General features: G+C 42.2%; 2 protein-coding genes across 2 annotated transcripts; both read right to left on the minus strand.

Moving 5' to 3' along the window:
- Positions 1-3,092: 3,092 nt before the first annotated feature.
- pygma (phosphorylase, glycogen, muscle A) lies at positions 3,093-24,316 on the minus strand. The gene is made up of 20 exons (XM_085364481.1): positions 23,964-24,316; positions 21,780-21,881; positions 21,578-21,656; positions 21,263-21,366; positions 20,918-21,049; positions 20,711-20,822; positions 20,537-20,619; positions 15,224-15,367; positions 14,907-14,999; positions 14,153-14,299; positions 13,254-13,417; positions 12,958-13,072; positions 12,735-12,836; positions 7,564-7,711; positions 7,347-7,405; positions 7,089-7,230; positions 6,803-7,010; positions 6,325-6,459; positions 6,038-6,104; positions 3,093-5,906 (listed from the first exon to the last, which is right to left on the minus strand). Exons 1-20 carry the CDS (start codon positions 24,204-24,206, stop codon positions 5,757-5,759), a joined length of 2,529 nt encoding a protein of 842 aa, XP_085220607.1. The 5' UTR covers positions 24,207-24,316; the 3' UTR covers positions 3,093-5,756.
- LOC146624145 (E3 SUMO-protein ligase ZBED1-like) lies at positions 7,718-12,728 on the minus strand. The gene is made up of 4 exons (XM_085364482.1): positions 12,021-12,728; positions 9,998-11,058; positions 9,536-9,852; positions 7,718-9,327 (listed from the first exon to the last, which is right to left on the minus strand). Exons 1-4 carry the CDS (start codon positions 12,222-12,224, stop codon positions 8,972-8,974), a joined length of 1,938 nt encoding a protein of 645 aa, XP_085220608.1. The 5' UTR covers positions 12,225-12,728; the 3' UTR covers positions 7,718-8,971.
- Positions 24,317-26,829: the final 2,513 nt, after the last annotated feature.

Here is a 26,829-nt window from a genome sequence, read left to right on the forward strand (position 1 = left end):
GGGTTGCAAATACATATATGTATATATGTATCATTTGAAGCCACTTCTGCAAAGGATTCGCTTCCAAACCCACAAGCTATATCAGTCTCATGGCCCACACACAGATGTGGGGATCCATTAAAGCAGCATGGATGCATGTGTGCCAAATGTCAGCTAGATGCGACCCTAGAAAAACAAATGAAAAAATTTATATGGATAACAATATTAATATGCATTCATAGGGAAATGAACTAAATATCACTCTGAATGCCAAACTGTCAACTATGGCTCTGACCCAGAGATCACTGTGACATCAGTGTCACTTGCTGAGTTGGTTCTTTAATGCAGGGCTCAGTTTAATTAATTCACTTTCATCTTGGTTTCAGACCTGCCAACTGGAAGGACACTTTGAAACAGAGGTCAGCGCAATAACATGTTGAGACTCGAGAGGTGTGCGTGTCAGCCTCAAAGCCTCTGCAGCATACAGTCACCCATATTTACCTTTCTCTGCTCAGGTTCACAAAGACGTTGGGAATTTCAAATGGAGCTGGATTCCAGCTTAAAGAGGACCTATTATGCTCATTTCCAGCTCCGCATTTTTATTCTTGGACTCTACTACAGTAGCGTTGCGTGATTCACAGCTCCAAATAATCCTTTATAAATGATCCATTTATCCTTCACTGGGTTTTGGTGCAGTCATTTAGTTCATCCACTGGATTTATGACAGAAAATAGGCAAAGTGCATTATAGGTAATAATAATAGTAAGCTTTTTAATATAAATTGTAAAAATAACAACTATAAATAAATATATATATATATTATTATAATAAAAAATAACAGCTGCAGTAACTAATTTTAGACCAATAGAAATGACACCCCGATTTGCAGCAGCGGAGAACAAATGAAAAATTTGCTCTGGTCACTTCATGGAAGATGAGGGGATAACCTGATGATTGCAATTAAAGTGGCACACAGACCTATGCATACATTTTCATGACAGTTCAGAGGAGAAACAAAGTAAGGAGTCATCATCAACGGATACAGCAATCAAGAGAAAGAAAAATACAACAGCAACACCATCTTTATTTCAGTTTATCCTGATAAAATCGAGTTGTAGGGTTTACTTACAAGCAATGAAAAAACTTTCAGTATTGAAATGCTCAAACCTCACACCTGGAGAGACAGATACAGCCTGAATGAAACATCTATCGCAGGTTTTAATTCTTTAACTGCCAGATTAAAAAATGCAATCAAATAAAGTAGTAAAAGTAATCAAAAAGTAATCAGAGGTAGAAAGCTAACAACGTGCAAAAAAACTGCAGATGTGTCATCAAATTACAGATCACGGGGGACTAAATCCACAAAGTCTGAAAAAACAGGAAATTGCCATTTGAACAGTGAAGAAAAGGTTTCTTTTGTGGTTTTCTGAAGATGGTGTATTTTATGATATGCACTTGCTAAAAAGATAGACAAGCTCTAAAGGTTAGGGATTTATCAAATTTATTACATCAGTAAAATGTGACAAAACATGTGCATCTTCTCAATGTTTACCTCTTCCTCAGTTAAAACCTGTTAAACATAAGTGGATACGTAACACTTTAACTTTCAGTTAAGTACCAGTACAAAGATTATAAAAACAGTTTAACAGAAGTCTGACCCCACGAACCGTTTCAACATTAAATAGAACATAAGTTACACAAACTGTCTTTGTCTTTTCCCACTGACAATCTGTGTATCTTTAATGAACTGCAGTAATCACTCTGACCACTTCTTCTGAAGTTTAGTTTTAGTCTTTACTATCAGAAGCTGTTCTTGCCTGGTTCCTACACTTTTTCTGCAACAATTCGTTTTACCCAGCTTCTTGTTGCTTTAGCCTCCTATGCTGTAGTTTTTCATGTTCATTTCTGGCCACCCAGTGATTGGTTGAGATAATATTCAATGTTTGCTGTTTAATGCAGAGAGATTTCTTTTCATGCTGATCAGTGTAGATATAGTTCTGCTAACGTATATGTCATATAAGATCAGTTTTACAAGGTACGCCAAGAAAAGAGCATCCATACTCACCATAAAACCATATTACAGTAAAACTCAACCTCAACAGTAACCCTGATAGTACTGGGGGTGGGAGGGTGGGTGGGGGGCTGTTCTTTCTTTTCATTTATAAATACTATAATGAGTTCACAAGGCCCATTTATGTTTGTATTCTTCACTGTAACAGATTGAATTTTATGGGGTAACTGCATTTCACCCAGTGAAAAACATGCCTATGCAGCTGCCCAGGCAATGTGTGCATATTCTCGCCACATGAACCTGCTCTCATCTGTGAAAAGCACAGGTCGTCATTGGTGGACCTGCCAATTGTGGTATATTAAGGCAAATGCCAGTTGGGCTCCATGGTGTTGGGCAGTGAGCACAGGGCACAATAGAGGATTTTGTGCTCTCAGGCCACCCTCACAAAGTCTGTTTGTGATTGTTTGGTCTGAGACATTCACATCAGTGGCCTGCTGGAGGTCCTTTCGCAGCTCTGGCTCATCCTGTTCTTCCTTGCACGAACAATCAGATACGGTCCTGCTGATAGGTTAAGGATCTTCTATGGCCCTGTCCAGCTCTCCTAGAGTAACTGTCTGTTCCCTGGAATCTCCTCCATGCACCTCATTTTGTGCTGGTAGATACAGTAAACCTTCTGACAATGGCACATATTGATGCTCTGGTCCAGGTGTCATCGCATGCTACAAGCAGTTGCACTGACCCTAGCCAAATGCAAAACTACTGAAAAAAATAATAACAAAGCAGCTGAAACTGATTAACAACTCCCTCTGCCTGTTTCCTGAACAGACCAACATCCTAGAAGTTTAATGACTGATGCTATACTCTGATTAAAAAGTTTTCTTTTAATTTTTTTGAGTATTATATATCACTTGGTTCAATAACAATGTCTTATGTTAATTTCTGCTTTTTGTAACCTTGATCGCTCAGTGAAAGATAAGCCTACCCCTGTAGCATGTCCGTATGTGATGAGACAAATTAGATTTGGAGATGTATCTGTAAAATTTTTAAGAACTGAGGGACTGAATGTAACAAACCCAAAAACAGGCAGAATGAACAGTCACAGCAGATTTATTGTAGAACTCCAGTGATAACAATGGGTAGGAGTTAACTGCTCAGAGTTGCAGCTGGCAGTGTTTGGATTCAGCTGGTGGATGTGAATAAGAGAGATGGACAGGCAGGCGTGGTAGCTGATGATGTGAAGCTCTGGTACCAGACAAAGGATTTGATGCACAGGAACTAACAAAGACTCTTAGGAGGTCAGACAACAAAGCGACAACATTATAGAACTACAACTTGGACGCAGTGTTGATACCATATTGACAAACTGAACAACTGAGTCAAGAGCAGGAGCTTGATTGGTGGATTAGTCTCATGTAATCAAGTGAATTGGCAGCAGGTGTACGCCACATCCTGAAAACACACACACACACAAACAGAATACTCCACTCACATCTTGCTTCCTGAGCTGCAAGCAGTAGAGGTAAGGAGACCTGAGAAGCGAGGCAACCGGCATTTAACAAAATGAGGTGTCTTTGTGTCAGAGCTATAATTTTAAAGCAGCGTCAGTTTATTAGAAACACATGCTGCACAGTTGCAGAATCTTTGCATTCTCTCGTGTCCATGTATCTTTGTGCTATAAGAATAAAATGAAGTCACTCAGTTTCACTGGACATATTTGAGGAAGGCAGGATTTGGGTTTTTCAAGGTCCAATTTCTTTTTTTTCTTGTCAGGTTTGGAAAATTCATTCCAAAACATCACACCTGGAAAGACATCTGTGCCTAAACACCTGTGCCATTTGGTAGATGCTGTATTACCCTTTTATTTATGCACTTGGCTGATAGATCTAGGTTTGTCAGCCAGGATGTCAAGCTGACATTCACACTTTAACGCAGTCTCAGCGTTTATGTGCAGCGAAATTGTTAACATAATCTAAAAAAGCAGCCAAAGGTTTCTCAGAAACAGTTGCTGAAGAGCTGCCATTTTTAATGATGATGCTTTGATTCATTGTTTTGGAATAAAGGCTGTGAATGGATTTATTCACTACAACAAGTATCGTCAGTAAAAGCGCATGATAACAGCTTGCGTTGATAATTTACAGCCTCTAACTGCATCCTATCACCAGAGTGCTGTCCTCACTGATATAGTGCCTGTGGGTCTCGTGCTGGTATTGTCTAGCCTGGGGCTCGGGACCTTGGGCTTATCAGGCGCTCTGATCCCTCTCTTTTTTTTTTTGTCTAATTGCATCTGTGTGCTACATTGCTATCATTAGTTGGTTTAACCTACATACAAGAAACCTGTTGGACTCCATCCAGTAAACAGAGCCGTTGCGAACACACTCCCATCATGAATTTGAATAGTTCAAACGGATTGGATTTATATAGCGCTTTTCAAGGCACCCAAAGCGCTTTACAATACCATTCACTCTCGCATTCACACGCTGGTGGAGGCAAGCTACGGTTGTAGCCACAGCTGCCCCTCTGGCCAACACCAGTAGGCGGTAGGGTAAAGTGTCTTTCCCCAAGGACACAACGAACAGGACAGAGAGCCCAGGGATCGAACCGGTGACCTTCCGGTTACAGATACGCTTCCCAACCCCCTGAGCCACGGTCGCCCGGCCTAAAATAAAAACTACAAATAATTGGTGCAACACCTACATGAGTAGTAAAACTTCCGTTACTTTTACATAAGAAAATGGTGCTGAGTTGTTTGTTTGAGGCTTGAATTTGCGCAGTCTCTAAACCCAGAGAGCAAACAACACACATAGATGTGCGTATCTGCGCTCACGTCAGTGTTCAAATTACATATTAGACATGTAGGCCTTGTGGAAGATTGAGCGTGCACTATTATTCACAAGTATCTAATTACACTTCTGTCCCTTGTGTTTTTCAGTGGATGCCGTTGTTATTAATCAGACTTTTTCCTCCCCATTCACTCTCATAAACACAATTATACTCCCTTTCCTTTTAGCACCTCAAAGTGTACAATCACAGCTGTCACTTTAAGCTGTAAAATTGTAGTGATGGCATGACTATAGACTGGAGGCATATCATCATTTCCTTTTTGTTGTTTATGTTGTTGTTATGATTGGATGAGCTGAAGTTTTTATTTTCCGGCGTACAGCTGGTGCATTCACTGTCCATCAACACAGATTCTGGGATTTTTGTCGAGTCGCAATTCTGACGATAACTGTTTGTGCAGGTCAAGGTAAAGTCCATAGATGCCTTTTTTCACCAACTCACTCTAAGTTGAATTTGCGGCTAAATGTACGTGCATGTTTATTCTGTATTTTACAATTATGAATCATGCCTGAAACAGCTAAATAAATAAGTCAGATTTTATTTATGGCTTTTAAGACAGTTTTTGTTTTTTATTCAGAATGGGTCTGAAATGGAAATACAAGACTTTATATTTCGGAATACAAAGATACCACGGTTAATTCTACAAGCCCCAACAAAAATCTCTTTTGTCCTTTTTCCAGCAGCTAAACAGCAGTTTCTGCTTCACTGATGACAGCTGCAATGGATTTACTTCACTAGCCTGTAACCTGGATGCTGCGAATATGCAGGTATGAAAAATGTAAACTTGAGCTTATATGTGACACTGATTAATGGCTGTGGACAAAGGTTTGTGGGGGACTTTTGCAAGACATACAGTATCTTCCGTGTGAGTTCTGAAGACAGTTGAACCAACAAGGGAAACTGCGATGTTGGCTGTCATGTAGACATTTTAGTGTTTGTCATCGGGGGCGGGGATTTTCTCAAGCGTGGGCTCCACGCCCCAGATCTCACGAGCATACTGGGCAATGGTGCGGTCACTGGAGAACTTGCCACACCCAGCAATGTTGTAGATCACCTTCTTGGTCCATTCCTTGGGATTCTAGGGGAGAATAAAAATGATTGATAAGCCAAGAATAACTTGACTTTTACACTGTGAATGAGACAACTATCTATATCATACTATGAATACATAAGAAGCATTTTTTCCCAGCTTTTGCATTTAATTCCTACCTTATAAAGAGCATTGACTTTCTCTTGGCATTTAATGTAGTCTTCATAGTCAGCAAAGACCTTAAACCTATGCAGAGAATAATGCCATTAACCAAATGATAACATAACAGGCTAATAACAAAGTTCACCTGTTGCATATGAATAAATGCATATGTGTGAATGAACATGTGCACTGAATATTGCTTTGCATGCAGCAACACCAGGATGTTCAGCAAGTTCATACACAATATTTGTATGTGTGCATGCAGGTCTGAGCCTCAGGCATCTAATGTTAGATGTGTCTCTACCTGTCATGATGCATCAGCATGTTGACAATTTCTTTAAACAGGTCATGCTGCTTTGGGCTAAAGAAGCCTCCAGCAATCTGGTCAATAGCCTGTTTCAGCTCAGGCAGACGGTTGTAGTACTCTTCGGCGTGGTATCTAAGCAGGAAAGAAAATAAATAACAAACACATTCAGAAACACAGAAGGACCAGGTTGTCGCCGTAGTAACTGAATCATTCACAAGGAAAAAGCAAATAGGGCCTATAAAAAATATGAGCCCAAGGCCACACCTTTTTCGTGTGGAAAATCTCAGTTTGTGTGGACATAACATTTGAGTCTCTGTTTGGATTGTCAGAGCATGTGTACACTCGTTTTAATATCAGAAAATCTTGATAGTTGATCTTTTGTTTGTCTGACAGATATGGCAATATATTACGTACAGTAGTTATCGAAATTACAAAGACAATATGAGGCTAGGAGTAATAAATGTTCTCTCCTTACCCTCTCTTGTCAAGGGCCTCGACATCGTCCACCCTCATGCCGAAGATAAATAGGTTTCCTTCACCGGCCTCCTCTGCCATCTCCACGTTGGCCCCGTCCATGGTGCCAATGGTCAGGGCGCCATTCAGCATGAACTTCATGTTGCCAGTGCCAGAGGCCTCAGTTCCAGCTGTAGAGATCTGCTCTGACAGGTCAGCAGCAGGGACGCCTGGGAAAGAGCAGAAGTAGGGGTTTGAGAAATTTTAGAATAAATATTAATAAACATTTGCAGTGATTTGGTAATTACCTTTTTCTGCCAGTGTTACTCTGTAGTTCTCCAAAAAGATTACTTTCAGACGGTCTCCAACGACAGGATCATTGTTGACCACCTCACCGATAGCCGTGATCAGGCGGATAATCATTTTTGCAGTGTGGTATCCAGGAGCAGCCTGCAAGAGAGCCACAGTTAGAGACACGACATTAAATAGCCTTAACACTTCGTATCGAATGGTGCTGAAATGTGACATAAATTTAAAGCTAATAGCTGTTAAATTAAAATACAAACCTTTCCTCCAATCATGATAGTTCTTGGGGTCCACTGCTTGTTGGGATCCTTCTTGATGCCTGGTGGAGATATAAAGAGACAAAACTGAGGCGAGCAGCAAAATCCTTTTTGTAGGCTCTGACACACAGTCGGTAAAGATCTGGAGCAACATGTTATTTGGATTTGAGAAAATATCAAATCAAATGAAAATGGCAGAGGCTTTTAAATGCATCCTTACGGTTGTAATAAGTGATGATGTGCAGGCAGTTGAGCAGCTGTCTCTTGTATTCATGGATTCTCTTGACTTGAATGTCAAACATGGAGTTGGGGTTGATCTTCACCTTGTAGTGCTCTTCCAGGTGCACAGCGAATTTCATTTTGTTTTCCTACGTGATCAAAACATTTATTTTACTCCAAAAAAAGAAAACAAGTCATAGTCAAAGTATGGTAACCCAAGAACATGAGAAAAGAAAAGCACAATTGTGACTGTCAGGAATGCCTTTTTGGCCATATGCGTATACTACTGTCTGCCTTGGGGAGGTTTCAGGGCTAATGTATTCATTTTATTTGCTTGTCAGTTGCAGAGACAGAAAAGAGCTACATGACTGTCACGTGTCAGAGATGAGAGGTGGATCTCTGGAATTTCTTCATTAACCGAGTCAGTGCTTGCTTCCCAGAACACCTTCCTCTGTCTGTAACTGTTTGCTGTAAAATATTGTCTTTGTTATGCAACTAAATGAACCAAGGTCACAGTCCAGTGGTCCAGTGTTGTGAGCTCAAACACAAGGCGAGTGTCACGTGTTGAATATCGCATGTGTCAGAAGCCATGGACCAATGTGCCTAAGGCCTTGAGGTAAGCCCACTGACTCATGCCCAACTGACAGTCAGGGCCCACCTCTATCCTGATGCTATTACTGTTCATGTGCAGAAATGTACTCTGAAAGCCCCAAGGACAACAGCCATCTAGGCTTGCGAAGTATTCATAAAATGGCATTTTTCCCAGACTGAAGTGGTAAACCACAATATGTGCTGGCTACGGTGTAGATGCTGCAGTTATTAACTGTTAATGCAGGCTTTGACACTGATCTTAGAGGAACAAATAGGTCAGCAGGTTGGGTCTCTGGAAAAAAACGATATTTCATCAGATATTTTACAGAACAGTTTGTGTGTGCAGTCTGAAAACAGGCACAGGTTGCTTAATGTGAAATATATGCAGAGGTGGAAAGAGTACTCAAAATTTGTACTCAAGTACAAGTACTGTTACACTGGTTAAATTGTACTCAATTACAAGTAAAAGTACTGGTGTTAAAAAAATACTTGAGTAAAAGTACAAAGTACTGTTCTCAAAAACTACTCAGAGTATTAATTACTTTTTAACAGACTGATGTTTTATTCTGTTGTCAATAGCAGGCATTCAACTCGATTCACCAGTATAAATATTTATGTTCAAAGCACATTTTTCAGATGAACAAGGTATAGAAATGTAACTTGTTTTGTAAATAAATGTAGATATAAAAGGAGGAATTTTGTTTGTTAAAACAATGACAAAAATGTTTCTGAACATGCGTAGAACCATTTAAACTTTTCCCCATACACTGAACAACAGGCAGGTAAGTGTCTTAAAGTCTTAGCATTTCTTTCACACTTTACTTTCTGAACCTTTTGTTCAGTTTCAGCAAGAGCTGGTTTTCTAAATTAACAGAGGCAATCCGACTTCGTTTGGCAGCGAAGAGTAGACCAGCACAGCTAAAAAGTCGTTCACACGCAGCAGAAGCAGGCAGAGCTGTGTTCAGTTTAAGAGAGAGGTTTTTGATGGCTGAGAAGGAGTGCAGCAGCTCCATGGTGTCTGTGGCACAAGCAAGATAACCATCAAGCTCAACTGCACTTTGCAGCCTTCTGGAGATTGGTCTGGAGAAGAATTCATCTTCATCAGATGACTCTCTTTGCTGATCCTCACTCTCATGCTCTGTCATTTCAAGATGTTGTTTGATGTATGTCAAGGCTGTAATTGCAAGTAGATAACACAATTTTGTTATTTAAATTTCAGTGATTATTCCTGAACACAAATTTAAAATCGGCAAATTCTCAAAAAGGATTGTTTAGTATTCAGGACAGACCATCAATAACTTACAATGTATTAGGTGAAATACTCACTTAAGCATGTGTTCAAATGTAAAAATACACAAAAATGGGATCACATGAATCCTTACCAGCCTCTGTTACATCTGCTCTGTCAGTCCAGGAAGTCTTGAACTTGGGTAAGAGGACTGCAGCTGCAGCCAACTCTGGATCCTCCATCATCGCTCCAAAACGCTTTTGAAGGCCATTTTGCAGGGCTCTGATGAGTGGCACGCATGTCTTGCTTGATGTCTCCAGCCTGCTAAGTTTGGACAGTAGTTGTTGGATTACTGGCAGGAGCCATCCCATAAAGGAAGTGGACTCAGACTGAAGGATGTTTGAAGCTTTCACCAGTGGCTTCATGGTGGTACAGTACTCCCTTAGGAATGCAACTTCTGCAGGACTCAACCTGTAAGACACAACAACAAAACCCACCATGACTATAATAGGGATCTTCTGATTTAATATTAAGAGTCTGCTCACGTTTTTAACCATCCATTAAGGAAAATTCACAAAATTTGAAACCATATTGGTAGGTGTCCAATTTTACTCACATTTTCACCTTGAACTCCTCACAAATGCTCCTGATGGCATCTTCCCCCTTCTCATCAATGATGCGTATTATCCTTTCAATGGCAAGGTAGGTTGAATTCCATCGTGTTGCATTGGGACGAATGATCTGTAGCTCACACTTGTCCTCTACCACTTCATTAGCCAAATGAGATCGGCCAGTTTTGTTCCAAATGGCCTGGCATTTTGCAAAGGTTGCACGGGAGAGCCTCTTGTAGGTTTCATTCATGCTCTCTGCTAGGGCAGCATCAGTTGTTGCCACAAGGTTTAGCAGGTGACATGCACATCGCTGATGAGGCGGAAGTTGATACTCCAAACCAGAGTCTTCATCAAGAATTGCACTTGCCTCATGGTAGTCCCTATGGTCAGTCAGGTCAATAATTTCTGGGTCTGCTTCATCTTCAGCTTCATCTGCATCATTTTGTGCCCAAAACATGTGGAAGGCCTTGACAAAGTTGGATCCACTATCAGTTGTGGTTCTTACAACTTTGCCTCTAATCTTGTATTGGCAATGGATATCATCAAGCGCACCAGCAAGCATGTCAAATGTGTGAGACCCTCTCAATCTTTTGCATGCTAGTGCTGCAGATCTTCTTTCCAGGGACGCTTCCTCTATCCAATGGCATGTGACTCCAAGGTAACTTTTCTGATGAGCTGACCAACAATCAGTAGTGGTAGCAACAAATTTGACTTTATCCAATGCTGCAACCAAAGTCATCTTCATGTGATCAGCAGCTTCACAGATTCTGGCACGGACAGTGGGTCTGGAGATGACTTTGGCTTGAGGTTGTAATGTGGTAACCAATTCTTTGAAAGATGGCTGTTCTACCACTGCAAATGGCTGTAGACCCTCACATATGAAATTGATGACAAGCTTGTCAACAGTTGCTTGTGGAACATGTTTGTTTGCAGCTCTCAACATCAGGTCTGGTAACTTGGCTTGTGTATTTGCTGAGAGCTTGTTTGGTGTGGCTGTGGTCTTTCGCTGTCGAGATGTTGATGCCACAGTGATATTGTACTGCTCAGTCTTCGATGGATGTTTCCTCTGTAGAGATAAATATTATCATACGTCAGGTTCATACATTACTTCATAACATCACTGTGATTAACACTAAAAGAAAACACATTTTTAAAACATTATTCAACTAGACTTGAGCTAATCTTTGATTGTTGAGCATAGTATAAAAGAGTGGTGAATTGGTGAAATTTTGCAGATATATTGCTGTATTTATTCACAAGTGTAAACCAATTTTGAACGATCATTGCAAAAAACATGAATTTCTGTATACATTCTAAGTTCTGTAATATGTATACTATCTGTAAAAAGAGTATCGACCAATGTATCAGTATCTAAATTTTTAACTCCTTTTTATCAGTATCACCCTAAAGTTTTCAGTATTAGTCAGGTCCTAAAAATACTAAGAGAGCAAAATATGTGTATCTAGCAAATCTAATTTAAGAAAAGGGATCACATACACAAAAATGCTGCCCATACAGCTAACAAATAAAACCAATCCACATTATGTTCTTTAAAAAAAGATATCATATTGGGAAACATATAACCCTACTGATTAAGAGCCACGTCACTATGATAGACCTATATCAGGCCAATGATACTGATCAACTGATCCATCAATCGGGCTCTGGTACATGTCAGCTGAGAGCTGGAAGATTAATTTGAGATGCAGCTCAGCACTGTGTTCAAGTTTGTTTGTTTTTTTGTTTGTTTGTTTTTTTAAATAGGCCAGCTGATTGTAGGCCTGTGAGTTTTAAATGACTACAAGTTTAATTTATTGTAATGACGGTGGTTATCCAAATAATAAGCTAAAACATTCCTACGAATTGTAGCTCAGTTATGCATGCACACACGCACATTAGCTAGCTCCGTCTTATTTTAATATCAGGCTAACCAATGGCGGTGACAATATCTTAGCCAAACTAGTAACCTTAACACACATGAAAAATAAGAAAGCAATATCATACACGTATAGTTGTAAAACCTCTTACCTCAATGTGTTTTTTTAGATTAGATGCTGAAGTCTTGTAAGCTGAAATGACTGTAGAGGTCAAACAAAGTTTGCACTGCATCTGGACGCTGTCTCCTTTTCTTCCTCTGTACACGAAAAATTCCTCCAGGTATGGCCACGGGCACGCGTCCTCCGTCTTTTCTACGTCGTTTTCATGGTTGACAGTGTTGTCCTCTGTCTCCATTTTGGCTTCTTTGTCTCCAAATCTTTCGTCTATAAAGTAGTTTATACTCCACCATTTAGCACCTCCAGACACCTGTGCCTGCTGCTGCAGCGGAGTTTATTCTTTGCTTACGTCTTAAATTGGCGCGGTTGCGATTGCACGGCCTTATTGGCTGCAAAAATGCAGACGAAAGGTTTGAATATTAATTCAAATTGTGGGCGTACTCAGTAGTGACTTTTGATTTTATAAGTAGCGAAGTAGATTACATGGTGTAAGTTGTACTCAAGTATGAGTAAAATTACACACTTGAAAAATTACTCGTAAAAGTACAAGTACCCAAAAAATGTACTTAATTACAGTAACGTGAGTATTTGTAATTCGTTACTTCCACCCCTGAATATATGTGCCGCTTCTCTGCAGGACTTCGACATCCTGTCATCTTCAGACACAATTATAAACATTCACAAGCATTCTTGTATCTTTTTGAGCATAATGCTGGATACATATTAGACAAAATAACACATTACTTGCCTGTTTCACTTTGGCAATATCACGAATGAAAGCCTCATCATTCACAAACTTGATGAGGTTCCTAAGCTGGTCAAGGTCACGAATGAAGTCCTCCCCAATTCTCTAATGAGAAAAAGATAAGTGAAAAAATAAATGAGTAAATAAATTGACTGATCATTGTCCTTTGTTAAGTATAACCTAAATTTAAGCACTGTGTCCCTTGTATATTTGAAACACTGCTAACCTCGGCAATGACCTCGGCAAGCCCGGGGTTGCACATAACCAGCCAGCGGCGAGGAGTAATGCCGTTGGTCTTGTTTTGGAACTTATGTGGCTCCATTTCGTAGAAGTCCTTGAAGCTGCGGGAGAGCATAGCATATATCAGAACACACAGATGATGTGCAGTCCTTGAAATGACAGAGGATGGGGATTTATGAAACAGATAGCAATACACTTACTACACACACTCGTGCATCTGTGTGCGACGTTGATTATGATTTACCACTACAAAGGATGATCAGTTTTTGTTTAGAGACGTACACTGTAGCTTTGAGGATGTCCGAGTGGATCTGAGCCACGCCGTTGACGGCATGGGAGCCCACAATGCACAGATGGGCCATGTTAATCCTCTTCTGTCCGCCTTCTTCAATGAGGGACATGCGGCGAAGGCGATCCACATCGCCGGGGTACTTAGCAGCAACTCTCTGCAAAATTCAAAGGTGCACGAGAAGCAAAAATAAACTAAGTCAGAGGTTATATTTCTTTATTTCATTTGCTGAATATGATTTTACTTGTCACACTTGTCACTGTAGGGTCAATACAGCTATTCTAAAATTATACCAGACCACCAGTAGGACAGTTTCAGTCAGGATTTAAGTAGATGAAAGTCAGTGTGTTATCTGGTTGAGCAACAGCTCATAAAAACCTGCCCACCACTTTATGTCAGAAACAAGTCTCTCTCTGTTCACGAAGAATGTGGGAGTCTATTCTGACAGATGTTGCAATTAAAAGCCCATCAGGACCATTTTGTCCTTTAACTTTTACATTACAGCATTTTGGTTCTCCTGCCAATCTTTGAAGTCTGTCCTTGCATTTTAATAAGGTTTCCTGTTGTCTCGTTCCACAGTAGCAATCTAAAATCCACGATGGAACAATATTATTAAAAAAGTAAGAATAAGTATTTTGTTTTTTCTGCTTCTTTACCTTTCAGGTTTTTCAGTTTCATGCTGTATTTATGCTAGAAGGTTAATATCTTTCTTAACTTATCTTACCTATGAAGCAGATTAAAATCATTAATTATAACATTAACTATATTTACATTGAGCCACAGGACAACGTCAATATGTCCTTCCTGTGCTATATATAGTAATTAGGAGCCATAGGGGCCTATGCATCCAGCACACCCCAGATTATGACATGCTGCAATGTGCAGAACTAACCTCCAGGTGGCGGCGGTTGATCTCATAGACTATTTCCAGATGACGGGGCAGCAGATGAGCAAACAGTTCGACTGGCCAGCGCTCCAGAGCTTCAGGGAGAACCGTGTGATTGGTGTAGGCACAGGTTCTCACACAGATGTCCCAGGCCTCACCATCAGCAGCAGGACATTAGGTTTAGTGAACAGAAAAATAAATAAATTCTGAGCTGATATCCACCCTGCATCCCTCCATTGTCATCATCATCAAGGTAATGACAGACATCAAGCGTCAAACACTGCGGTGACAGTAGGTAAGTTTTTAACTCCACCTTCTTGCTGAAAGAACAGGTCGCTTCTCCTTTTTTGTGACCTAATAGATCAGCAGTTGCTTCTGAACTCTCTCATCTGTAGTTCACTTTTTGTTTTGTTCGCCCTTCCAGCAGCTGAACTCTGTTTCTTTTGCTTGGTAGAGTGTCCACATTTACTCCAGTTATACTAGTGTCAACCATTTCAACTGCCTGGAGAAAACTACTGGCAAAAACAAACGGGTCAGCTTGCTTTGGTTGTGCATTCAAACCTTTAGCCTGGTAGCACACAGAAAGTGAGGCCTACTGGGAAATGTTCGCACCAATTTAAAGCCAGATGTGTCATTATTCTGTTACTGTTATACTGTGCAACAAACTGACCTCACTGTGATCATTTAAAGCAGCAAATCAACATAAAGCACACATAACCTTTTAAGACCCTTTTAGGGGTCGTATTAATCTGCTACTCACCGTTTCCCAGTTCAGCTTCTCTTCATCAACAAGAACCCTCATCAGCTCAGGAATAGCCATGGCTGGGTGAGTGTCATTCAGCTGGACGGCAACCTGAATATGCAAAACATTAAAGAAAGTCAAAACCGAGTTTGAATGGGTCACAGAGCGCTTTGTAGATACTATTCTTTTCAACTATTCTCCTAAGGTACAATAAAACCCACCTGCAACCTGTTCAAAAAACTGACATAGGCAATTTAATGAAGACCCAGGGAGAACATCATGAGGAAATCTTTTCATTTTTGACAGAAACTATTTTCTTGAGTTTTTCACTTCACCTTGTCAGGCAGTTTGCTGAAGTCTGTGCGAGCAATCTCCCTGGAGCCAAACTTAGAGACCTTGAAACGGCGGATGATGTCTTGCAGGGTGGCAGACACCACAAAGTATTCCTGCTTCAGACGGAGCTCCTTTCCTTCAAAGAACTGCGGGTAAAGACACATATTTGTCTTTTTCTGTTCTGCAGTCAAAGATGAATTTTCTTTTATTATTCATTAAGCATAGCCTTTTGTATATCAGCGGCTGCTTTTTTCGTGGACCACTAAAATATTTTAATATCACAATTACATATTAGACTTGTGAGAAAAGATTTAGTGAAGCTTTAATAGATCTATGTCTAATCTCTTAAGCAGAGACATTATGCTAACACCCATTAAGAATATACTGGCAAAGTGTACTACATGTGTATAAGCGTGCATTTGCATTTGTCCACTGTGCAGCTAATCAGTGTTTAAATCAGATCTCCCTTGAATATGCAAAAGACATAAATTTCACACTTTTCATCCCTCAAAGATACCAAATTCATGCCGCTATAAAAATGATGGTCTTACCAAAAATAAATTATTTATTCTCAATGATCCCAACTAAACCGCCACAAGATTGGTTCAGATCTCTAGATTCATGTATGTCCAAATTCCTTTGGAAAAATAAACCCCCACGTATAAGCTTAAAAACACTACAAAAGACCAAGGATAAAGGAGGACTAGAACTGCCTAACTTTCAGCACTACTTCTTAGCCAACAGGCTTCAGTTTATCTCAGGATGGCTAAAACACACCCTCTTAGATGAACCTTGGCTAGATGTAGAACAAGCACTCTGCAATAATCTAGAGATCTCAGACCTACCATTTATCAGCTCAAACATCCAACGACATGAATGCTTTAAAAGCATCAACATCAGCTCTTCTCTGACAGCATGGTGGGAGTTTCTAAAATTGACGGCGTCTTCATTAATCCCATGCAAACGTACACCTATCTGGAACAACCCTGACATATTACAAAACAATAATATGATAAACTTTTCAGATTGGAGTGATAAAGGAATCAAATATTTAGAACATATACTAGAAGGAACAGAATTTATTTCATTTGACGGACTAGTTACACAATATGGGATCAACAAGAAAAGATTTTTAGAATATCAACAAATTAAATCCATAGTAAAAAAGAAATTTAAACCGGGTCAAGTTGAACTACAAACACCACCAAGTGTGGTTCAATTTCTTACTCTTAAACCCCCCAAATTACTATCCAAAATATACAGAATGCTTTCTAAAACAGATGAATCAATATCACTTCCTATTGCAAAATGGGAAGCGGATTTATCAGTTAACTTAGACCTAAACTTCTGGTCTCAGATTTGCTTAAAAACCTTTCATCTAATTAGAAATCCCAGTCTTCAATTAATTCAATACAAAATATTACATAGAGTGCACTATACAGGTCATCGGATGTTCAAGATGGGCTTTACGTCTACCAACAACTGCTCACACTGCCAAACCAATTCACCGGACAATTATATCCACGCTCTTTGGTTCTGTCCACCAGTTCAGAAGTTTTGGCGCGAGATATGTGAAGACTTATCGAAGTGTCTGAAATGTAACATTCCAACTTCCCCCTTAGTGTGTTTGTTGGGCAGCTTAGATAATGTCACTTCAGAAAAGAATATCGCCCATATGGTTTTCACTGCCCTATGCATAGCCAAGAAAACAGTCCTCATGAACTGGAAAAATAAAAATAATCTTAATTCTAACCAATATAGAAATTATCTATTAGATTACATTAGTCTTGATACAGCCTCTGCCACCACATCAGATCAATTGCTCTGGGCTCCTTTGATCAGCTCCATCACCTAGTGGGGGTGGGGGGTCATAGTTTGGTCCCGCCTTCACTGTTGTGATTGGTGTGGGGGTAGGGACAGGCTTAGGGCGTCGGGGGGTTCCCCGGAGGCATCTTCCTTGGGGGGCTCAACCCGGGGTAGCGGTCATGTCCGGTTAGGGGCTCTGTTGGCTCTCAGGTGACTGTTTCCTCGCGGCTGCGTGCAGCGGGGCTAGGGGAGGGTCTGTGCTGACGGACGTGGGTTACTGACCTGGTAGCCTGGCTGCCCCTGGGTGGGTCCGGGATGGGCGTGAGGTTCTGGGGGCGCTCCGTCTCTGGGCTGGGACCCGGACCGGGCCTCGGGGGCTTGGGTCCTGGTTGGTGTGTTGCCGGGGTTGTGGGCGGGTGGGTGCATGGGGGCCCAGCCCTGGAGCAGGGTGCCGCCGGTGCGTCGAGCCACCTGGGGGGCTCTTCAACTGGTGGGGGAGATTGTCACATCTTGCAGGAGCTTTCCTCTCCTCAGGAGCTCCCTCTGCAGGAGGGGGAGATACAGGAGAGGTGGAGGAAGATCTCAGCCTGGGTGTTTATTGTCTTATGTAGTCTGGAAGATGAGTGGATGGTGGGGTGGGTGCAGTTTTCTCTGTGGTGGGGTTGGGTGGACTGTCCCGGGCTCTGTGGGGCCGGGCGGCGCTGCTGCACTGGGCCCGGTCTGGATGGGCCTGGGCCCCCTTTCCCTGGCGGGTCGCGGAGTATGGGGGTGCCTACTGGGGTCAGCGGGGGAGCTGGCCCCAGGGAGGGGTCACTTGCCCCTCCCTTCCTTCCCTCCCCATCTCCAGCTGCCTCCCTCTTCCCGCTCCACCACAACCACCCACACATGCAGGGCCTTGGAGTAGGGGTATGTCACCAGGGTGCAGAGGAGGCTACCCCCCCCTCTGTCCCCTTCTGGCTGCCTCTGCCTCAATTTTATCCCACAACTTAGACATTCACATTACTCACACTCTCATTACACATACATATAGGATCTTGGGGGTGGGCACGATACACGGAGTCCAAAGTACCATCAGGGTGTACACCCCACCCCTGGCATCGTTGCCCACCTCTCAATTTTAAATACACGTAGACATTGAGGGCTAGCAGGAGGGACCATGCGCTTACCTGCTGCTCTCTGGCAGGTAGCTCCAAGCCCTCCTGGGTTTTAAATGCACCTTAGAACACACATGCATCAACATTACAATGAGCGGGTGGAGGGAGGTTTGGAGTCTTCTCTCACCCCCATTCTCTGCGACCTGCTGGAGTAGGGGGGCTAGGACTAGGAGGAGGAGTTGGCCGTCCGACTGCGGTCTGGAGTGTGGAGCCTTCCTGCTGCTGCGGAGTCGGGGCGGTCTGCCTCCCCCCACCGCAGGGAAAAGGGAAACACCACCTGGGTCTGGGTGCAGTTCCCCCCTCCAGGGGCGGGGGCACCTAGACCCGGTTTGTAGAGTACGCTTGGGGAGTGTGATCGTGTGTACAACGTCTCTTTATGTCTGTCTCCACGTTGGTTGAGTGTGGAGTCAGTGCATATGAGAGCATGAGGGTGGGAATGGATGTTTGTATCTGTGTGTGCCTGTATTTCTGTGTCTATATGTCAGGTTGGGTGTCAGGCGCCACCTCTCTGGGGACATCTCAGGCCCTCCAAGGTTTGGAGGCCTATCTCCCCCTACCACCACTTCCCCTGCCAGTGGCGGACCCCCTCAGACATCGGTGCGTTGGTGGTTCTTTGTGTCCGGGGATGGGCGTCCAGGTACACACCGGCTCACTCCTTGGCGGCCGCTTATCGGGGCCTGGAGCCTGGGGCTCGCTCGGGCCACTTCGGAGGTGGGGTTCCCCCGGCCTCTCGGCCTGGGGCTCGGTCACTCAGGCGCAGCTGGCTGCCGGCGGAGCTCACGGGCGCGTCACTACAACTCCCCCTGGCTTCTGCTCCGCGGCTGCTGAGTGAGCCCTCATCTGGGACTCTCCTCAGCTCTTTCCGGGACAGTGGCGCAGCTGCCCCTCTGTTGGTCTTCCTTGGTCTCTTGTGTTCTGGGGGCCTCTGGATGTCTGGAGTTTTGATCTCCTCCACACCTGCTTCACGCCCTGGAGGACGGGGCTGTGGCCCCCCCACACCCTCTAGCAGATTATTACATGAAGGAACCTTTTAAAAAACAAAAAACAAGCGCGTCCATGCTCACAGGTGTACACACGGGTGATCACACCCACAAACTACACCCTTTTTGGCTCCTACCTCAAAGCACACTGTGTTCTGTTGATCTTATGTGCTGCACAATAATGTTTAACATTTAGTATTTACTGTCATATTCCCATATATCATTGTGATGTTGTTTATTCTATTACTCTTGTTCTCTTCTGCTTGCTTTCTTTTTTCTTTCTCAGCAGGTGATCCAGGTGATTGATATATGCATTTTTTTTTTCTCTGCCCGTTCTGTTGGTTTTTGTCTTTTGCCCTTCTCCCCCGTCCCTCTTCTCAGCTGTTTCTCTTTCCCTCTTTCTTTCTCCCCTTCTTTCCCCCAGTCAAGTCTGTCCCGTATTCAGTAAGTGAAAATAAAATAAACAATAAAAGGTGAATCAAATGGACCATTACGGCAAGGCTGGGATGGTCAGTTTGGTAAAGTAAATCCGTTGGGCATCTTTCTTTGCCTTTAGACAACAATTCTGATGGCAAAAGAGCCAAACGGGACAGGCCAAGAAAAAAAAAAAAAAAAAAAAATAAGAAGTAGAGGTAAAAGCCGATGTGTTGGAGGCTATGAATATGTTTTTGGAAGAGTTAAGAGAATACTGTGTATTTGCTGTTTTGATTTGCCAAACAGAGAGGATTTGCAAAGACATTTTAAGGCTGATTAAAGCAACTTAAGGAATTATATAAAGGGATTAAAACTAGCAAAAATTTAGTCTTCAGTTTGCAATTTCATATACTGAAGAAACTGGAAACATTAGCTTTCAGTGTTTTGAAACAACCTCAGCTTTCATTTTTGACTAAATTTAATAAATGATCACCCTACTATTATAATATCCCGATATTACTAGAGCAAACTTGATTGAACAGCAGTGTAACACTACATCATGAGTTACACCACACTTTCTGTTCTCAAATGCAAAGACGTAAATTACCACACTTGGCGTGAGCTATAACTCACGCTAGATGGTTATCTCCTAAATCCTCCTGCTGGAGCCTTTGAGGAGTCGGCACATGTTGGTCAGATCTTTTGTCAGATTTGAAACCGAGCTTCAGAGGAAGCTGGGAGAATACACATCGGCTCTAGCTGAGCACAAAGGACATTAGGTGTGGTCCAAATTATGGAAGTCCATCTCCCAGCTGAGCTAAGATAAGGTCTAACCAGTCACACACAGATCCCTTTGATATTCACATTCTTCTAGTTCCTCTAATTCAAGTTAATATCTGTATGCTCGGGCTATGAGTGCAGTGCTGGTGGATTAAATGGTAATAGAGCCACATTTTCTTACATTATCATTGGGATACAGAACACGGGAGATGTTCTCAGCCAGGTTTCTGTCCAAAACAGCCTGAATGTAGCCACCGACATTAACTATAAGGAAAAAGCAATTATTTAAGTTGATGCTAATTCTTATTTGACAGATGTATTTTTGAAAATACGTGCTTTCTGCCAGGATACATACAGTCTTTCAGGTTAAACTCGCACGGTGCCTTTGCAGACCACAGCCTCATGGTGTTGACAATGTTGTTTCTGTAGCCTGGGATAGGGGTGTCATAAGGCAGAGCCAGCACTACCTGTCAATACCATAACATGAAGAGCGAGTTATTTAAAACCGTAGATCATCAAAGAAATATCTTTCAGTTTAATTTGCTTTGTTCCACACATTCACCTGAGTGTCAACCCATTTGACGCCATCGGGGTGATGCTCGGTCCTGCCATAAAAGTGAACTGGGCGCATGTACTCAGGACGTGCTTTTTCCCAAGGGTTGCCGTAGCGCAGCCAGTCATCGGCCTCCTCGACCTGGGTAAAGCCACACATTTGTATTGAGGCAGAAAACTGCTCATTAGCGGGTGGCTTCTGAGCTGAGCCAGGTATAAAGGGATGTCAGGTCATGATAATGAAAAGGAGACTCCTCCAGCAGGTGATTTAAAAACAAAGCTGGTGTTACTTAAAAGGAAAGCAACAGCAGCTGTTTTCTCTCACTGAAAGGAATGTGAAGTTTAATCTTCTAACCTGCCAGCCATTGACAATTTTCTGATTGAAGATACCAAATTCATAGCGGATACCATAACCATAGGCAGCCAGGCCCAGTGAAGCCATGGAGTCCAGGAAACAGGCTGAAAACCAAAGGCAGGACATGATAACAGGTTCAATAATATCACAGCTCTTGGAAAGAAAGAAAGAAAGAAAGAAAGAAAGAAAGAAAGAAAGAAAGAAAGAAAGAAAGAAAGAAAGAAAAATGCAGTATTTTGGTCATCCAACAGGGATAAAAAAAAAAAAAAAATTCCTTTTGAATTTATTTAATACAAAGCATGAAAAGATGCTCACCTGCAAGGCGACCCAGGCCACCATTGCCCAAACCTGCATCTTCCTCCATGTCCTCCAGCTCCTCCATTTCCAGACCCAACTGAAGGAGACAAACGCATACAACAGCAAACCAGTGACTCGGGGATGCTCCCTCTCTGTTACAGTATTTGAAAGCAGCAATTTCACAGTTAAAAGAGGATTAAAATAAGCGTGTTTGTCTCACCTGGTACATGGCCTCGTCACAGGCATTCTCCAGTCCGAGGTTCACCATGGTGTTCTGCAGAGTGCGACCCATGTAGAACTCGAGGGAGATGTAGTACACACGCTGCATTGTGAATTCGAAAAGGAGAAAAAAAAATCATATTTAGCAATCAAACAGGTCAAAACTGTCTTATGAACACTAGCAGAAATACTCAAGTGACATTCTGCGATCAGGGTCGGGGAAAGGTCCCACTAACACCCGCCCCATACTGTCAAAGAAATCTGCGAGTCTCATCTATTGGCTTCATGGTTCAGAGTGCGGAGAAATATGCCACCTGAGCCTCTGTTTAGCCTTTGCCATTTAGTTGTGTGCTTTTTTTCTCTCTCTCTCTGACATGGAAGGGTGGACACAGGCTGTGGAGGTAAAGCAGGGGGAGAGAAGACTGGGCGACAGATTGCTTCAAGTATTATGTAACCCCAACATTTTGGGCTTGGGCAAAAATAACTCCTGTAGAGGTCACTGTAAAGGTCCGCTGATAACCTTTCATTGTGGAGTTCAAGTCTAGAGTAATAGGAGAAGTGGTTCAGATGGATGTGTAAAATAATAATGAATACATCTGACAGAGCCGTATCACTAGAGCGCTAACAGGATCTCCTGAATTATATATGACTCTGTTCCATATCTTATCTTTGTTTCATCTTCTTGTGTTGATTGGCTCTGCTTTTCCATGAATGTGTATTATTAGTGTTTAAATAGTTGCAATAGTAACTCTTCGGGACGTGATCTTTGCACAAAGATGTAGACGTGCTCTTAAGCTAGCATGTCTTCCCTCCTGCAAGACCTTTAAGAAGTTCACCTTTGACCTTTCGATGCAGAGCACCAGAAAAAGCTCTCGGCTGGTTTCTGAGTTAGAGCGCCCGATCAATAAACTTATTGTGAGGAGCAGCATGTGCAGATAATTTGCGAACTGAACTCGTGCATTGTAAGCTATGGCGTACAGGCAAATTTTCTTAACGTTATTAAAGAAAAATAATCTCTTTCATTCAGTGGGGTTATTAATAATCTCGCAAGAAACATTTTTCCCCACTAATAAGTTGAATTGGAGCTGAGTTTTGCTCTGCATCTGAACCCTCTATTGTAATTACAGACAGTTTCGTGTGACATTTTCGAGCAATAACGCGGTGTGGCGGCTAATATTGTGGTAACGGCAGCTTCATATTGTTCTTCTAAGGCTCTTTCTGTAGCTGTTGGCTAATAATACTGGGGTTGCTGAGATACAACTTCAATCCAACTGCTTTTAAGTGAACTCAGACACCCTCAGAGGCATTTGCTCATATGACACATGTGCTGTATGGTCAGACAGGAAGGGAACAGAAGGTCTTGGGGTGGTTTCATGTTTCAACACACTATAAGCACTGCAGCATACCAGCAGAGTGCTAAGAACCCCCAGTGAAGTTTAAATGTCATGACTTGGCATTACACCGATATCAAGCTGCTGAAGGTACAGTTGAAGAATACAAAGCTTTGGCTCTCGGTGGAGGAAGAAGTATTTACATCCCTACACCAATACACATTTTGCTTTTTCTTGCCATTAAAAAATTGCAACATTATAATATTTGATATCAAGCTGACAAAGTTTAAAGAAGAAAGCTAATTACATAGACAAGCGCCGCTCCTTTGACTGATATATGTTGACATTATACACACATGCATAAGACTAATGCATCAGCATAGCAGCAGGTTGAGTGGAACAGGAGCTGTAGTTTTGCCCAGAGTTAGCTCCTTAAAGGATTATTAGATAAATTTGAAAAATTTAGATAAAGTAAAACTAATGTGAAAGAAAAGAGGAAACAATTTCTTTCAATCTGTTTTTTTCTGTGTGTTTGTGTGTGTGTTATATGCTTACACCTTCTACAGGTATTTACTAGAAACAAACCTGAGTAATTGTCTTCAGGTACTTGACACCACTGTTTACTTTAAAAAATGTGAAACAGTGCAGAAGAAACAGGCATCCCATAAAACAGTGTAAGATCCGAAGTAATTGTAATGAAACAAATTTCTTTCATCTTTCCCTTATACCACTCTTACTCTATAACCACCCAAAATACAAGTTTGTACACAAATGGCCAAAAAGATATCAAAAAGATAGATTAATAATTGATTTGTAGGCGATAGGCTGTCACATCTAGATTTATTAGAACTTACTTTAGGGTCTTTCTCATAGTAGTACTGCTGGGTTCTGATCCACCTGCCAATCAAGTGGTCGCGCACCGTGTTGGCAAGCGCAAAGTAGTAATCCCTTTTGGTTGCCACGTTTCTGTCCTTGACCAGAGTAAAGTGGAGATGCCTGTTGAAGTTTAGCTTCAGATCTGAAACGTTTTCGACGCCGGCAAGGCCTCTCACTGAAATCTGTTTCTTTCTATCGTGGTCAGACAACGGTTTAGACATGGTGGCGCAAGTGATCGCGGCTCAGGGCTCTGACACTGGGAGAATGTAAACAGTATGGCAGCAGGTACACACCACCAGTCCCAGACACACAGCAAGACAGGCACCCACACCACAGCCCTGGCTTCACAGTTTTAAAGGCGCGATTATAAATATTAAGCGGAGGGTGGAGCAGATCGCTTGTTTAAGGTAAAAGGGTGGAGCGTATGCTGAGGACAGAGGATGTCACATCACAGTTATGTCAGTCGCAGATAACTAAGAGTCCCTTTTGGGATCTGTTATGTGTTACTGGCATCAGAACAAAGAATTGTACAAGTCGACGTCATTTACACTATATAGTGAAGGGAGGTTTTTACTGTGGTTACTCTCACAAAATTAAAACTTTCCAGGTAAGCTGATCAAATAATTTAAAATAAGCTGTACAAATATTCTACTTGCCATAAACTCAGGATTGTATCTGTTGCTACATTGTATTTTTTCCAGTTTTATTTTTATTTTAAATTGTCTAGCTGTATTAGCCTGGTGTTATGTTCAAGGATCTCAAAGTGCAGCTCCCAGGCCACTGGCGACCCTTGGTGTCATCTTAAGCGGCCTTCAAGCATCCTGGGAATCCACAGTTCCTGCCCCACTATCATATAGCAGCACAGAAAGAACAAAACCAAGGCAATATTCTCTTCCATATTAATTCCTCTTTTCTAGCCATCAGAGCAGCAAAATAAAACATCACCCTGTGAACTGAAACATTAGAAAAACTAAACTAGTATTAGTATTTAATGTGTGCACCCCTGAATCAAACATTGGGTCATCAAAATTTTAAGAACCCCTTACGGATAATATCTCCAGCAGCTCACTTAATTTCCCCATATTTTGCAGGACTGTTTGGCTACCAGAGGATATTTTTACAAAAAAAGGTTTGTTGTGGCACTTTGAAAGCAAAGCTCTACAAAGTGTGCTAATAATCACACTGTAGGGTGACACTATTTGTCAGCCACTGCAGTACAGGGCAGTTACAGGGTACTTGCAGTATGTCTCTGACAATCCAAAAAACCTCTACTGCAAAGTTTAAAATTGTCTCTCTACTCTGTCATTTCACTCCTACTGTACATAGCTGCATTATCAGTTATCAGCACAAACCAGTAATCCAGTGCATGTAGGTGTAGGTCACATCTGTTCAAAGCCTGAAGCAATAACAGACACAAAATCAGCTGCAGTGAAGCAACTAAAACCCACTCTATTTTCAGTTATCACTCCAGCTCGCCAAGCTATCATAAAGTCTTGACCTTCTATAAATAGCAACCCTGACCCAGTCCCAAAGGCCATGATATTTGAAAGGCGTATCCTGTTAATGTCAGCAAGAGCCAGTAGACAACACTGCTATATTACTAGTAGCTGGAGTCGAGTTTAAGAGGGGAAAGCAGTGTTTGCAAAGCTTGTTCTCAGCGGGATCAAATCAAATCAAATCAAATCACTTTTTATTGTCACATCACATGTGCAGGCACACTGGCACAGCACATGCGAGTGAAATTCTTGTGTGCGAGCCCCACAAGCAACAGAGATGTGCAAACACAACAACACAAACGAGCAAAATACAAGAATGGCCAACCTGAAACTAATAAATATATGTACAATATATAATAGTGTATGCATTTCTGGATGTGTATACTAAATATTTTCCTACGTGTGTGTGTGTGTGTGTGTGTGTGTGTGTGTGTGTGTGTGTGTGTGTGTGTGTGTATACACATTTTTACAAATTAAATAGTAAAAAAATAAAATAAAATAATAATAATAATAATAAAATATATAAAATATACAGAGTTGAATATGTGCAAAACAAGTGGCATTTATATACAGTGTGGAGTGCATAATGTTGAAGTTCCAGTAGTGAAGCTGAGGTGTCTATGACGTGTTCAGCAGTCTGATGGCCTGGTGGAAGAAGCTGTCTCTCAGTCTGCTGGTACGGGACCGGATGCTGCAGAGCCTCCTTCCTGATGGAAGCAGTCTGAACAGTTTATGGCTGGGGTGACTGGAGTCCTTGATGATCCTCCCCGCTTTCCTCAGGCACCGCTTCCTGTAGATGTCTTGGAGGGAGGGAAGCTCACCTCCAATTATCCGTTCAGAGCACCGCACTACTCGCTGGAGAGCTTTGCAGTTGTAGGCGGTGCTGTTGCCATACCAGGTGGTGATGCATCCAGTGAGGATGCTCTCAATGGCACAGTGATAGAAGGTCCTGAGGATGCGGGGGTTCATGCCGAATCTTTTCAGTCTCCTGAGAAAGAAGAGGCGCTGCTGCGCCTTCTTCACTGTTTTGTTTGTGTGTACTGACCACGTAAGATCCTCAGCCAGGTGTACGCCAAGGAACCGGAAGCTGCTCACTCTCTCCACAGCAGCGCCGTTGATGGTGATGGGGGTGTGTACTTCTCTGCACCTCCGGAAGTCCACTATCAACTCCTTTGTCTTTGCGACGTTGAGGGTGAGATGGTTGTCTTGACACCAGTGGGTCAGGGCGCTGACCTCCTCCCTGTAAGCCGTCTCATCACCGTTGGTGATAAGACCCACCACTGTAGTGTCGTCCGCAAACTTCACAATGATGTTGGAGCTGTTAGTGGCTGTGCAGTCGTAGGTGTAG

Source organism: Diplotaxodon limnothrissa, linkage group LG10 (genome assembly GCF_057381915.1).
Source record: "Diplotaxodon limnothrissa isolate DT_005_m linkage group LG10, D_limnothrissa_male_GT1.1, whole genome shotgun sequence".
Classification (NCBI taxonomy): domain Eukaryota; kingdom Metazoa; phylum Chordata; class Actinopteri; order Cichliformes; family Cichlidae; genus Diplotaxodon; species Diplotaxodon limnothrissa.